The sequence below is a fragment of the Thermobia domestica genome, chromosome 13 (assembly GCF_964235325.1).
Source record: "Thermobia domestica chromosome 13, izTheDome1.hap1.1, whole genome shotgun sequence".
Lineage (NCBI taxonomy): Eukaryota > Metazoa > Arthropoda > Insecta > Zygentoma > Lepismatidae > Thermobia > Thermobia domestica.
In genome coordinates this window covers 212,413,659-212,426,411 of record NC_137466.1, presented here as the reverse complement: position 1 = coordinate 212,426,411, position 12,753 = coordinate 212,413,659, and the positions used below count along the sequence as shown (strand labels likewise).

General features: G+C 35.3%; 1 protein-coding gene across 5 annotated transcripts in view; it reads left to right on the top strand.

Annotated features, from left to right (window-relative positions):
• Nucleotides 1-12,753, top strand: part of Imp (IGF-II mRNA-binding protein) — a 327,619-nt gene that overhangs the window by 294,447 nt on the left and 20,419 nt on the right. For 4 of the 5 annotated variants that reach the window (XM_081737327.1, XM_081737324.1, XM_081737328.1 and 1 more), the window contains 2 exons: nucleotides 6,717-6,896; nucleotides 11,515-11,730. In XM_081737327.1, coding sequence (XP_081593453.1) covers nucleotides 6,717-6,896; nucleotides 11,515-11,730 — 396 coding nt within the window. The remainder of the gene's footprint in view (nucleotides 1-6,716; nucleotides 6,897-11,514; nucleotides 11,731-12,753) is intronic. The other variant, XM_081737325.1, reaches the window with a different exon arrangement.

Sequence of the window (12,753 nt, the reverse complement as noted above, 5' to 3'; positions counted from 1 at the left end):
TGCACATTTCGAAGGATATAAAAACAGTGCCAGAAGTATAATGCAAAACTTAATTTATGTATTTGTGTACATCTAGCTTTCTGCAATTAGCTTTTGATATAAGAAAAAAAAAAATAGTAAACCCGTCACACTTATCTTTCATCAAATAAGTACGTATGAAATTTGTAGTAAAAATTACCAACTAAGGAATTCTGCTATTCATCAAAAAATGGAACTTGATATAAAATTAAATCGAAAATTAAAATTATTAAATTGTTGAAGCTGAAGAAACAATGATGAACAGTTTCCACATGATGAACTGAAAAGTAATTTACCGAAACTTGAATATAATAGTATTCTTTATAATAAACATGGTTATAACTTACAAATAAAGAAGTTAACAGTACCGTTATACAATAGTAAGACATTATACCTTGGCAATACATAAAACGAACCGCAAGACGCACCTGAATTATGGAAGCAATTTTTCGAAGAAAAAAGCGCGTCTTATAGTCCGTAAAATACGGTATAGGTTTTGTTCATATTTCGTAGATAAACTGTTCCATAACTATTGCATGATAATTTGAGAGCAAGGAAGTTTAGTTTGTCGCCTCGTATCTCTTTCTTTCTACTTTCGCGTGGTATATAAAATCAGTGTTAGAATAAACTGTAATTCTTATTGTAAAGGGTGCTAAAACTCTGTAATAAGTAATTTCTAGGCCTTGAATTTTTTTAGTTCCTTACCAAATTGAATTTTGAGGTGGTTACTGGAAGTTTTCAAGTTAGTACATGGGTTTTGGCGATCCAAGAAAGACCTCTACCCGATGAAAGAAGGTTTCAAATATGCATCAAATTTCAAGTTTTCATTCGTTCGTTACCCATACATATTGTATCGATATAGGTCTTTTTCTTCTTTCTTCATCAGTACCTACGTTGATTTATTGAGTAGTTTCATTATCTGTACTAATGTGACACATTTTAAACTAGGTTACGTACAACATAATAGAAAAAAATATCAAAGTTCGGGAAGGTATGTGGAGAAAAGATATTTCCCGGTCTGCGGAGAGTAAATACTAACGCGGCAGTATAAATTTGCTGAAACTGAAATTACGCTACTCTTGACTAAAGCTAGTAATCAGTTATCTTTACAATAAAAGATTGAGTCAATTTATTTTTCTTAAGATAAATTGCGATATTTACAATATTCCTAATCATTCTGGAACACGAATGGAATGTAAGTCTGAAACTCTAATTTTAATCCGTGTGATAATCAGTATCTTAGTAATGCAGGTTTAAATGGAATTCCTCGATTACAATTAATGGACCAAGAATTTGACAAATCATGAATCTCAGGAGCCATTCAAGTTAGGCAGATGGAACTCGTAGGTAAAAATCCTTATGGAAAATACGTTGAAGTGTCTGTTATAGAAAATTCTGCCCTTGAAAGACGGAATATTACTGTAATATTTTAATTTTGTATTCATAAAATGGTGCGCATATGAGAATAACGCTCAACAGTTTAAAAATGAATTTTTAAACATAACTTGGGTTTACATGGTTATTTTATCATTAGCTCTACACTACGATTGAATTGCGTATTCTGAATTGGAAAGGGCTGGGCTTTGCGCAAAGAATTCCCGCGCCGTTTGAAAGAATTTTTTGAAAATAGCACTTGGGTCGAGTTGTGTTTCTATCTTATTTCGATTCAAATATTCATCCTAAGGTGTGAAAAAAGAGGGTTGAAATGTGCCTGTCTTGTATCACAGTATTGCGGGCGGTGATGTTTAGAAAGAAATGTAAACACACTCTACTTTTTTGTGGTGAGTACAAGTCTTTAGCTTAATTTCTTTATCTTTCTTGTATTTGCCATAAAAAGTTTAAAAAAGCAGTTCTTAATTAAAAACATCTTACTACTGAAATTCTTTTCTTATTCAGTGAGTACAGATAACTTGAAATCAAATATTTAGATCTGTACACAGTTCATGCTGATATGAAAATTTACCTTGAATAATTTTACAATAAAAATAAAGCTACTGATATTACGAGAGAGTTACGATGAAAGGAGTATATAAAACATTGTATTCAAGTTATTAAAAAAAGATGCACATTATCTGTGCTGTGCGATGGACTTCAATACTTTGGAGCTTCACTGAGTAAGAAGTTTAAAAAGTGAATTCTGAGAATTGTATTCGCCCGCTCTTGTATATTGGGAGAACAGTAATATACCACGAGCGCACAAAACCCATTGCAGCGGTGTGCCAGATTGCCAAGTTTCTGGCATTTTTATACTGTTCAGATACATTCACTTCCCTTAACACAAAACACTGCATTATTCCATATATTACAGTTTGTCATTGTAAATGGAATAAATTAGACGAGATAAAAACTAAATAATTTTGTGGACTGCAAGAGAACACAATTGAACCAAGAGTAGCATATTTAGCGAAGAATGTTCCATGAATTCTGCTTGCTGGACAAGTTGTAATTTCGCGCTGAAAAAGCGAGTTAACGTTACATGTTCTTTGCCTTCGTATTGATGGCGGATTTTTTTTTTTTTTTTAATTGTAATGTCTGTGCTAGATTAATACACGCAGTAAATATTAACATAAAACAGCAAGGGTAATTGTGTATAAACGTAATTCAAGAAAGCTATTTTAAACTTGTTTGACGCAACAGATTTTAAGTAGGCAGGTCATATCCAAGCGCTTCTTTTCGAGGGAGTCGCAATTGTTGCTTCTTTTTAAAAAATTGATGTGAAAATCTTTTTTGTTAATTTTTGGGGGAAATGTGTTTGGATCCACTTGATCTCACCTTGCTCTTCTTCGTCCCTGTAGCAGCATTTATATCGTGGTGGTAGCTGGTGCGAAAGCAGTAATTTCACATTTTGCTGTGAAGCACTAATTGTAAAATTTCCCTTCTTATTTAATACTTAGAACATACATTTAGTGAATACTTCGTCGCTGTTTCCCGGTCTGAACTCTATTTAATTCATGGGTATATTTGACGAACTAAGTATAAACGAATACAATCTCAAACGTCAGGACGTTCTCCAGCATCCTGCGAAGTATGCTTCGTGCTATGACCAAAGAGGTCATTTTACAGTGAGGGAAATTAGCATGATCTCCGAACTAAGCAGGTCATACAGAGGCAAATGGGTATCTTCAGTTTATGAAGATATTTATTGTATTCCACGGTTTCTTTATCGATTTATTGTTCACCATTAAATTTCAAACAAAAGCATTAGTTGTTATACACCATATTTGCTTTTCCGGCTGGAGCTCATGTGGTTCGGATGCCACGTTAATCATTAGGTCCACGTATCATATAGCCTCACTCACTCAACTCATATTTGCTTTTTTGTCGAACAAAAACAACCGTTCTATCTATAGTTGTCAAAAAATGTGGCAACACAGCATTGGATGTTGGCTAGCGTTCGTGGTATATTTTATATACCATGAGTGTACACTTTCATTTTGTGCGCTACTAGATTGCACCCGTACTGCTAGTAAGTAACTGTTACATGTGAGAAACACCTTAGAAACAAAACAAAAAAACTCACACGTATCAGGAAACGCCCGATTTCGTTTCCATTCTGCCACATGAAAAAAACCCGAAACTCCCGTAGTTTACCAGTTAATAAGGAATATCATTTAAATTTTATTTATTTATTTTTTTGAAAGAGAATAAAGTGCAAGCGATTTATATATACTAGTAGTCAATAAATTCGTGGACTGGTACCAAGAATATAGGCAACCAGTAGAACCCATGGTTGCTTGCTCGATGTGATCGTCCTTGCACACAATTACACATCCACACTGACCTTCCAAATAGTTCAAGCCTCATTTTCTTTTGTCCTCCTTATATCGGGGTTTTACATGTAGATGGCGATTTCCAGGTGGCTGCTTGTCTCGTTAGTTATGGATCGTAGAGGAAACACTATCTTTCATCTCCTGTTATTATCCCGTTCAGGAAAGTCCCATCAGCGTCAACATTTCTGATAGTTGGTCTTGTCAGAAGGCATGGGACACGTTGCTGAGTGACACGCGACATCTTCGTCCTTCGTCAAATGTTGACACGTACCATGGCTGATCTGTAGTAATGCTGTGATGTCATCTACCGACTGGGAATGGTTGGCGCGCATTTCAACCTCTTCGATCTTACGTTCTGTTCGGACTGTTGTTGGCCGACTCACTGGTTCATAATCCTCTAAACTGTTTCTCTCCGTAAACAGTAGATGCCACTTAAGCACTGACTGCACTGGGCCCTAGGCCATTGTTACTTTACACTTGCATGGCCACTCATCTGCGACTTTCCTGCAGTAGATTTGCCAAGGTTTCGGCAAAACTTGATGTTTGGCTGTTGCTCAAACTGCGACATTCTCCAAGTCCGCCGCTGCGCAATCAACTTTTCACAGCAGAAACGGTACACTAGTGGGTCGACAGATGAACTACTGCATCCTCCAGGATATTGCTTATCAGCTGTAATATACCACTAGCGACACATTGCGTCCAGTCCACGAACGTATTGACTAGTAGTGTATTTTTTTTAAATATTTAAAGCAAGAAAACATCTAACTTAATGTGGTGTAAACTCAACTCAATTTATATATATATTTTTTTGCTTACATGTAAGATATCCACATTCATACTCTAATATCCCATACGTTCTGTTTACAGTTCTCGATCCTGCATAATAAAATGTATTAACAGTAAAAGCGATGAGACGAAGAGAACGCAGATAGTTTCGTTTTTTGGTGCTTTACTCCTCTCTCCCCCTCACATGCATATTCATATACATACACACACAAAGCTACTCCGGCACTTTTGTTGTAGTATGGCAGTGTGGTTAGTTCCAACAGACCAAGCAGCATATATGTTGTTTCCATTCAGATCGCTAATATGTCGATACATCAAAATCGTCGTTTTACATGTTTAGTAACGCAGTGTACCATGTACGTGAATTTGTAAATGAAATATTATGAAGTGAATAGTTACGTTCCAGAAATGAAAAAAAAAAAAAAAAAAAGTACCGTTGCTGTGTAGTCAAATGTATAAGACAGCAGAACTATCGCTTCCTCCAGATCCAGTTACCACAGTGTAACAGTTGGGTATGTACTGCAGTATTCTGCTTTGAAAAAAAAAAATAAATAAATTTTGATTTCCTGCAAAACTAGATCCGTCAGACAGTTTGAAGAGTGCTCAGAAATCTACTGCAGAGTAAGATACTCATAAGAAAGTGCATAAAGTTCATGGTTACAAAATGATTGTGGGCTGCATAGCGAAGTTGGAGACGCATTGCATGTCCAAGCAAGAACAATGGAACATGCTTAAGTTGCAAAGAATGTTCTGCGTAGATCAGCAAAACTCACTTAAAAAGTAGCTTGGCAAAAAAACTCTCTTGAAGTTGGAGATCCAATTAATGTGACTGACCCGAAGTTTGTCCTAAAAAGTATTTTCTCTTAGTGTCTGTAGACGTTAAACGCTCCTTCTCGCAGTATAAAATACTCTTGGCAACCTAGGTTTCCAACATTGAGATGTTGAATGTTGTTAGATTAATTTCTATTTCTCTTCCACGTCTAGAAATCTGAACAAACCATAAGTCAAATTGTAATATTACATTTTTCGATGTTCAGTTAGACATATTTAAGTGATCATATATAAAAATATTATTAAAACTGTTCTGTAGTTTTCCATCCACCAGTTTTTAACTTTTTTCCCGCCAAAAAAATTCAAATCATAGTAATCAACGATAAATATATAATTGACTTGAATTTACAGAAAACATAATTTGTTCATATGTAAAAGAAATTATTTCAATAGTTAGTCACTGAGCAATGTCACTCAGTGGTTTTACATATATATAATAAAGTGGTCCTGCCCATCACAATAGGTATACTAATGGGTTGAAGTTTTAGTATTTTTTTACACGTTAGTGTTATGAAATAAGAATACAATTGAAAGCTGTTTACCACTTTGTTTCCTCCCAAATTTCGATTTCTTTCAATTCTGACCAATTGACTCCTGGGACGTAGTTTTCTAAGAAAACTCGAACTATTGTTTAGCTCGAGATTCAGAAATGTAAAGTCGAAATTAGGTTGGGAAGAAAGGAACTCTGCACTATTAATAACTTTAACTACGGCAATTTGAAACATAATCAGTAGACTTACATTCTGAAGTTTCCTTCGCGGCATCCTTTTGGAAAATTTGGTTATTAGTATACTTTGTTTAAATCTATCCAAACCAGGGAAGTGCTTACGCTAATTCCTTGATTGGTAATGGTAATACAGCTGAGAACTAGAAGGGGGAAATAACCCTCCAGGGATGTTTCGTACCCGTACCAAATTAGCTATTGTCATAATTTCATGATTCCAATATAAGAAGTGACTAGGTATCTGATAATCAAGGAAACTAGAAATATAAAGTTCAAGTGGACAGCCATTTATTATGTGTAAGATAAATCTATTTTATGTGGTACGATGTGAATTACAAGAACTAGTGCTTCGAACTTCTTGCAAATTTATCCTATATCATTTTACCTGTAGAAACTTTGTATCTAGATTATCCGATAGATAATATTGATGTAAGACTACGACTTATTTTGTAGGTACTGTAAAAGACTAATTAGTTATCGGAACTCCTTTAAATTCTAAGATGAAGACCTATTAAATGTGTTCGACATTGCTTAGGTTGTACATGCGTGAGTATTGTAAGTTGATTTTATGTTTCTTCTCATTTCAGCCACAAAGTCTTATGTTCCCTGGTCTTCATCCGATGGCGATGATGTCCACTGTGGGTATGGGTTTCACGAGAGGCTCGGGTTTCCCAGGGCTTTATGGCTCTGGTCCCACTCCTTATCCATCCATGTATCCCTCTGCCATGCCCTCACAAACTGCCTCGCAGCAGGTAGGAGATACACAGGTAAGGATATGTAGTGTTTAATTATTTATTTATTTATTGAACAAATTCCCAGATACAACATAATTTTGCCATTTTTCACAAGGAAATGTTAACAAGCAGGAGAGAGAGAAATAACTATCAACTAAAACTTCATAAGTAATATTTGATCAGCATGCGTTTTATTGCTCTGTCAAACCTTACTAGTTAAATTATAATAATAGTCCGGTATTCTGTGAAAGAGACTTTTGTATAATTGTCAACCTAGGGCGTGCAAGATGGAATAATCTCTACTAAATTTCTTCTTGAAATAAAGCATTAGGTTATTAAAAGTAAATCAAAAATTTGAATTGCAGTCAAGGGATTAATCTTGGCATGACCAAACTGCAACGCATTTAAGTCTTCATCCCGGCGAAATTAACATACCGCTAATTTTACAGTAATTATGTGATATCTTCAAATAGAAATTTGGAACAAGAGCGCCCTAGACATTATTATTTTGCATAAGGTACCGTTATCACAAGTCACCTAGTGGCTTTCTGTCTTCAGCTGTTTAGAAACGCGAAAAAAAAATGCCGATTTTCAAAATGGCTCGAAATTGAAAGCAGATAAGTGAGTCGTGATAACGGTTTCTTATGTAAAATAATATTGTCTAGGACGCTCTTGTTCCACATTTCGATTATCTTTTATCTATTTGAAGATATCACATAATTACTGTAAAATTAGCGGTATTTTAATTTCGCCGGGATGAAGACTTAAGCGTAGACCAAGAGAGAATTGAAAATATTTGTGGCAGTCTTCTGCGATAAGGACCATTTATTGTGAAATTAAGTGTTTTCCATATCGTGTTTAAATTGTTCGCAAGTATTAAGTATATATTCTGATTTGTATCTGCAGCTCGTCTTAATACGCATGTTATTTACTATAAGGATTTCGCAGAAAACTTCATTCAAAACCAGAATTCCCACCAACGTGAAAAAGTCAGGGATGCATAAGCATGTCAGTGGTTTCATTACACTGATTTTTAATTGCCTAACTGTTTAGTGAATCATTACTTGGCTAAATTTTATAAAACACCTTTTATCGGTGAAACTCTCTATGCCAAGGCACCTCTTTGATACACAATTTTGGGTTATCAGTTGAGCTCTTTTTCTACTGACGCACACTCCCGTGGAAATGAATATTTTGAAAATTTATCAAATAAAATGAAGTAGAGGATCCAACATAATCATTCACGAATTGTAAACACAAATTTCAAAAGTGTGTATACTTTAATTCCCTTCCCTCCTCGGCTACGCCAGGGTTGATTTATTAATGTGGAAATTATCCCATTGAAATGAAGGAGAAATAATATTGATAGGAATAATCATACTGGTAGTCCTATTCCATCTTATTGAGTTGGTACACTCATGTCCAAAATGATTGTCGCAATAATTTGATAATGATTTTGCAGGGTACTTTTAATACTGATACTATGTGTATAATCGGGAAATGTATATTTGTGGTGAATTTCATAGGAAAAGTTATACGAAAATTAGAGTAAAACAAAATGTTGCTAAATGGAAAAGAAAGTTTTTATTTTCGTTTTATTCTTATTTACTGCTCCTTTGACATGAAATTTTTCACATGTCTTTGCCGATTATACACATACTAACATTAAAAAATACAGGGCGAATTAATCAAATTCTATTCCTACAAAAAGTTTTATAGGCATGCGACAATAATTTTGGACATGAGTGTACATGCATCCGCGAGTATTTAATGGTGATACAAATTGTTTGCACTAATGTACTTTCGAGAACATTGAGGATGCAAAAACTTAAAATTTCTTTGAGCCTAAAGACATCCAAGAGTAAGAGGGCATATGTTACCAGTACTCATTAGGAAATAGAGAAAAAAAAAGTATCTTTCTCTGAAGAAAAAAACTCTTTAGAAATAAAGAACCTTCCTTAGCGCCGTAAAGTGTTAAAGCTTTGGAAGAACGAGAAACAACTGAATAAAATTAAAATGATACAGAAAAAAGGTAATTATAGATAATCAGAGATAAGCCAAATTATATGTTTACATGCTTTCTCGGAATACCCAGATATTAGATACCGTTAATATAAAATTGTTTAATACTAACATTTTATTGTATTCCAAATACAGGAAGTTGAATTCATATTAAGTATTTACAGTAAGAAAGTGATTATTTTCAGTATTTAAAAAGATGATGAAGGCGAAGATTGTGGGAAGAAGGCAGATTTTTTAAAATGTATATATTCTAAGCCTAATCATAAATGAGTGTCGCATGGAGAATTTACTTAGTCATGTAAATTTAGGAATTTGTGTGAATCCTGTTTTTCTATCCCGCTAGCCAGTATATCCCCTTTTCCTTCCCAGTATGTTGTTAAATTCTGCTAATAGTTACAGAATAAAAAGTTTACTAATTTGATTTTAACCATCAATTATTTGTGTTCAGTAAGCATGCTGTCTGAAGAGTTTGATAAACAAAAAATTGCTGTTAAAGAAATGATATTTTCTTATGCTTAGGCAATTTGTTGTGAATAAATTTTTTATACAGTAATTTTTTGACTAAGATTCTGGTGAAGTTGGGATGAGGTCAATACACGTACAGTAAGTCTGAACGAAATTTTATTAGTGTTGCGTAGCTACTAATCAGAATCCCATTATTTAATCAAAACTTACTTTAAAGTTGTATTTTGTATTTAATACATTTTATTAAACGGTAAAACTTCGTTAATTCGGACAAACAAACAAAAAAAAAAAAAAGTTTTATGTGCGACTAGAAGTTGGAACTTGAAATCGTCACATAGCTCAATGGCGGCAAATCATGTAAGAATACTGTACTACATTTGCTCATTGTTGCGGATATTATTTAAACGTTCAACAGATTAACATAAATATTACCAAACTCAAACAGCATTTCTATTTCACTGCTTCCATAGTATCACATATCCCAACACGCTTTAGTATTAAATCATTGTGCCAGATCATCATAGTACATTGTATATGTTCATATATGTGGGCTGTCCAGAAAATACCAGAAGTTTTGGCATGTTGCGAGGCTACAGTCGCAATCTTAGTGTCAGAACATTGCCGTACTCAGTATGCATCCAGCTGTAACAGCATGAGAACTGTGACACTTAGTGTGCGTTCTGGGATGGGTTTTGTCGGCAAAAAACCACAAGCCAACTATGTGAAGTGCACGGAAATATGAGTGAGGTAATGGTGCATTGATTTTAAAAGTGGTCGTTCCAGTGTTCTTGATGAGGACCGCAGTGGTAGGCCTAGCCTTATGTCTGAACTAATGAGGCTAATCGACGACACAATACGTGCAAATCTTCCCAGCGATGAAGACATGGCTCGCTGCACAGCACTTTGAAACTGCCTCGGAACTGCATGCCGGTGTAAGTCAGTGGTTGAAATCGCAGGCGACAGATTTCTACCGCGACAATATTGTAGGGTAGTGCCACTGTGCACAGTGGAAAGAGACAACTTAATGATCATGGATGAATTTTTCAGTGTGCTAGTCACTGGCTGCTGGGCCCGAGCGAAATTGTTACATGTTCGTCGGGTTTTGTAATTCTATCATGATAACGAATTGAACAAAGATACTGCATCAAATTTTGTCGAGAGCTTGGTGATTCTGAACCTGAACAATTCCTAAGATTCTGTAGGTGTTCGGAGACAATGCTGTGGGGGGAACACAAATCAAGGAGTGGTTCAACAGATTAAAAAATGGAGGCACATCACTGGAGAGTGGCCAGCATTCTGGGAGGAGGCCACAGATCACTGAATTCAGCTGTTGTTGAGGGTAGAAAATCGGACAAATGTAGATCGTCGTAAGACCATACGAGAGGTCGGCGAAACAGAATTGTCTTGAGGTTGCATGGGGCATTTATCAGCACAGTCTGTTTCTGAACACCATAACTGGAGATAATTCATAAGTATGCGGGTAAGTCCTGGAAACAAAAGCAGTCGTCACATTGGAAGCATCCGGAGTCTCCAAGGTCGAAGTGCAACGAGTGCGAAGCAAAATCAAGATGATGGCTGTGTGTTCTTCCATATCCGTGGAATTGTTCTTCACGGGGTTGCACCGGAAGACAAACAGTAACAAAAGAGTACTATCAACAAGTTCTCGTCCGGCTCAGCGATGCAGTTCGGCGCAAAAGACTAATCAAAAATTTGGTTTAGTATCATTGCTCAGTTCATTTAGTCATAGTGAGATAATCTCACACACCACACTTCACCTAATAGAACCTCACTAAACGCCCAGCAAGCAGCGACTAACACACTCGAACGCGGAGAAAATAAACAAGCATCGTGTTAAGCTCTTTCCGCAGTGGCACCACCCTAGCATCATCACCGTGCATGGAAAAATTTGATTGTATACTTTTTAGATAGGCTTCATGTGTGTTTAGGCTCATGCCCTTTAAATGCACCATAGTAAAAGTTCCTGCAGTTTTAATGCACTTTCAGTTGTTCTTTTAAGTTATTTTAGTTAATCTGGACTTTCGATAATCCGGTCAACTTATCACCCCGATTAGTCCGTATTAACGGGTTTTACTGAGTAATACCTTATTATACAATGATAGTATTATTTTGTTTGCAATGATAGTATTAATTTTGAGGTATGTAGGACGCACCATCTCTTCTATTGCAGGAGACTACGTATCTGTACATCCCCAACAATGCAGTAGGTGCCATCATCGGAACAAAAGGTACACACATAAGAAATATAATCAGGTTTTCAGGGGCCTCGGTGAAAATTGCTCCCTTAGAACAAGACAAGCCAGCCGACCAGCAGACAGAGAGAAAAGTTACAATCGTAGGAACTCCTGAAGCTCAATGGAAGGTAGGTCTATTACATATTTTAATTTCCACTTTTAAACTGAAATATGTACAGTCAGTGACAAAAGTTCTCTCCGTTTGATGAAATAGTTTCGTAAATAACTTTCGAATGGAAAGACAATTTGATTACTTTCCGGTAAATTAGAAATAATGTAGTTTTCCGTACGTTCCAGCCTTGAATCTCAATAAAACGATATATGTTCCACCGTAATTCCCAAAGTAATTTTACTAAACGGAAAGAACTTTTATCGCTAACTGTACATTACATAGCGCTGTATGTTGGGTACAAACAAGTAGCATTTTTTGTGGATGTTGAACACTTGTTTCGCTTTTGTAAAAATTGGTGGAATTATGCAATGCTTTGAGAGCTTAGTTTCTGTATTCTTAAAATTAACTGTTCACATTGAATAATCGAAATTTATGTAGCCTATTTTTTCTCTCGTTAATATTTTGTTAGCTGCATATTTGATAATCTTGTCCTAGCTATTTAAACCTAATCAATAGTAATAACACTACGTTGTACGGAAAGATATAAAATTAGTATTTGTAGTTCGCAGTGTAAGATACGGCTTTGTGAAAGTGAATATTAGTGTCTTACCATCATATTCTTTTTTCGCTCAAAAGATCCAATATATTTGTCAAATTTTCTTGTAGGCCTTATATCTGAAGAACTAAATATAATGTAGCCAAACCCAAACTATCAGTTAACTCAGTATGATGTGCTTATTCCGTAGAACTCTTATTAAGGGGTCGTTCGAAAGGTTTGTGGCCCCTGATCCAAAAACTAATTATTGGCCAAGATCGCAATCTTTCCATCCATATTTTTGAACCATTCCTAAAATTCTTGTTTGAATTGAAAACGGGAAATCCTTAAAATTGTAATCTTTCATTAAGATTAGAATACTGTTTTTCAATTATTAGATGATTTTACGTTATTGGAAAATGATTCACAGAATAGCATTTAAATTTCATTGAAAAGTTGTATACATGCACATATTGTGATGTTTGTCATCGCACCTGTCAGTTT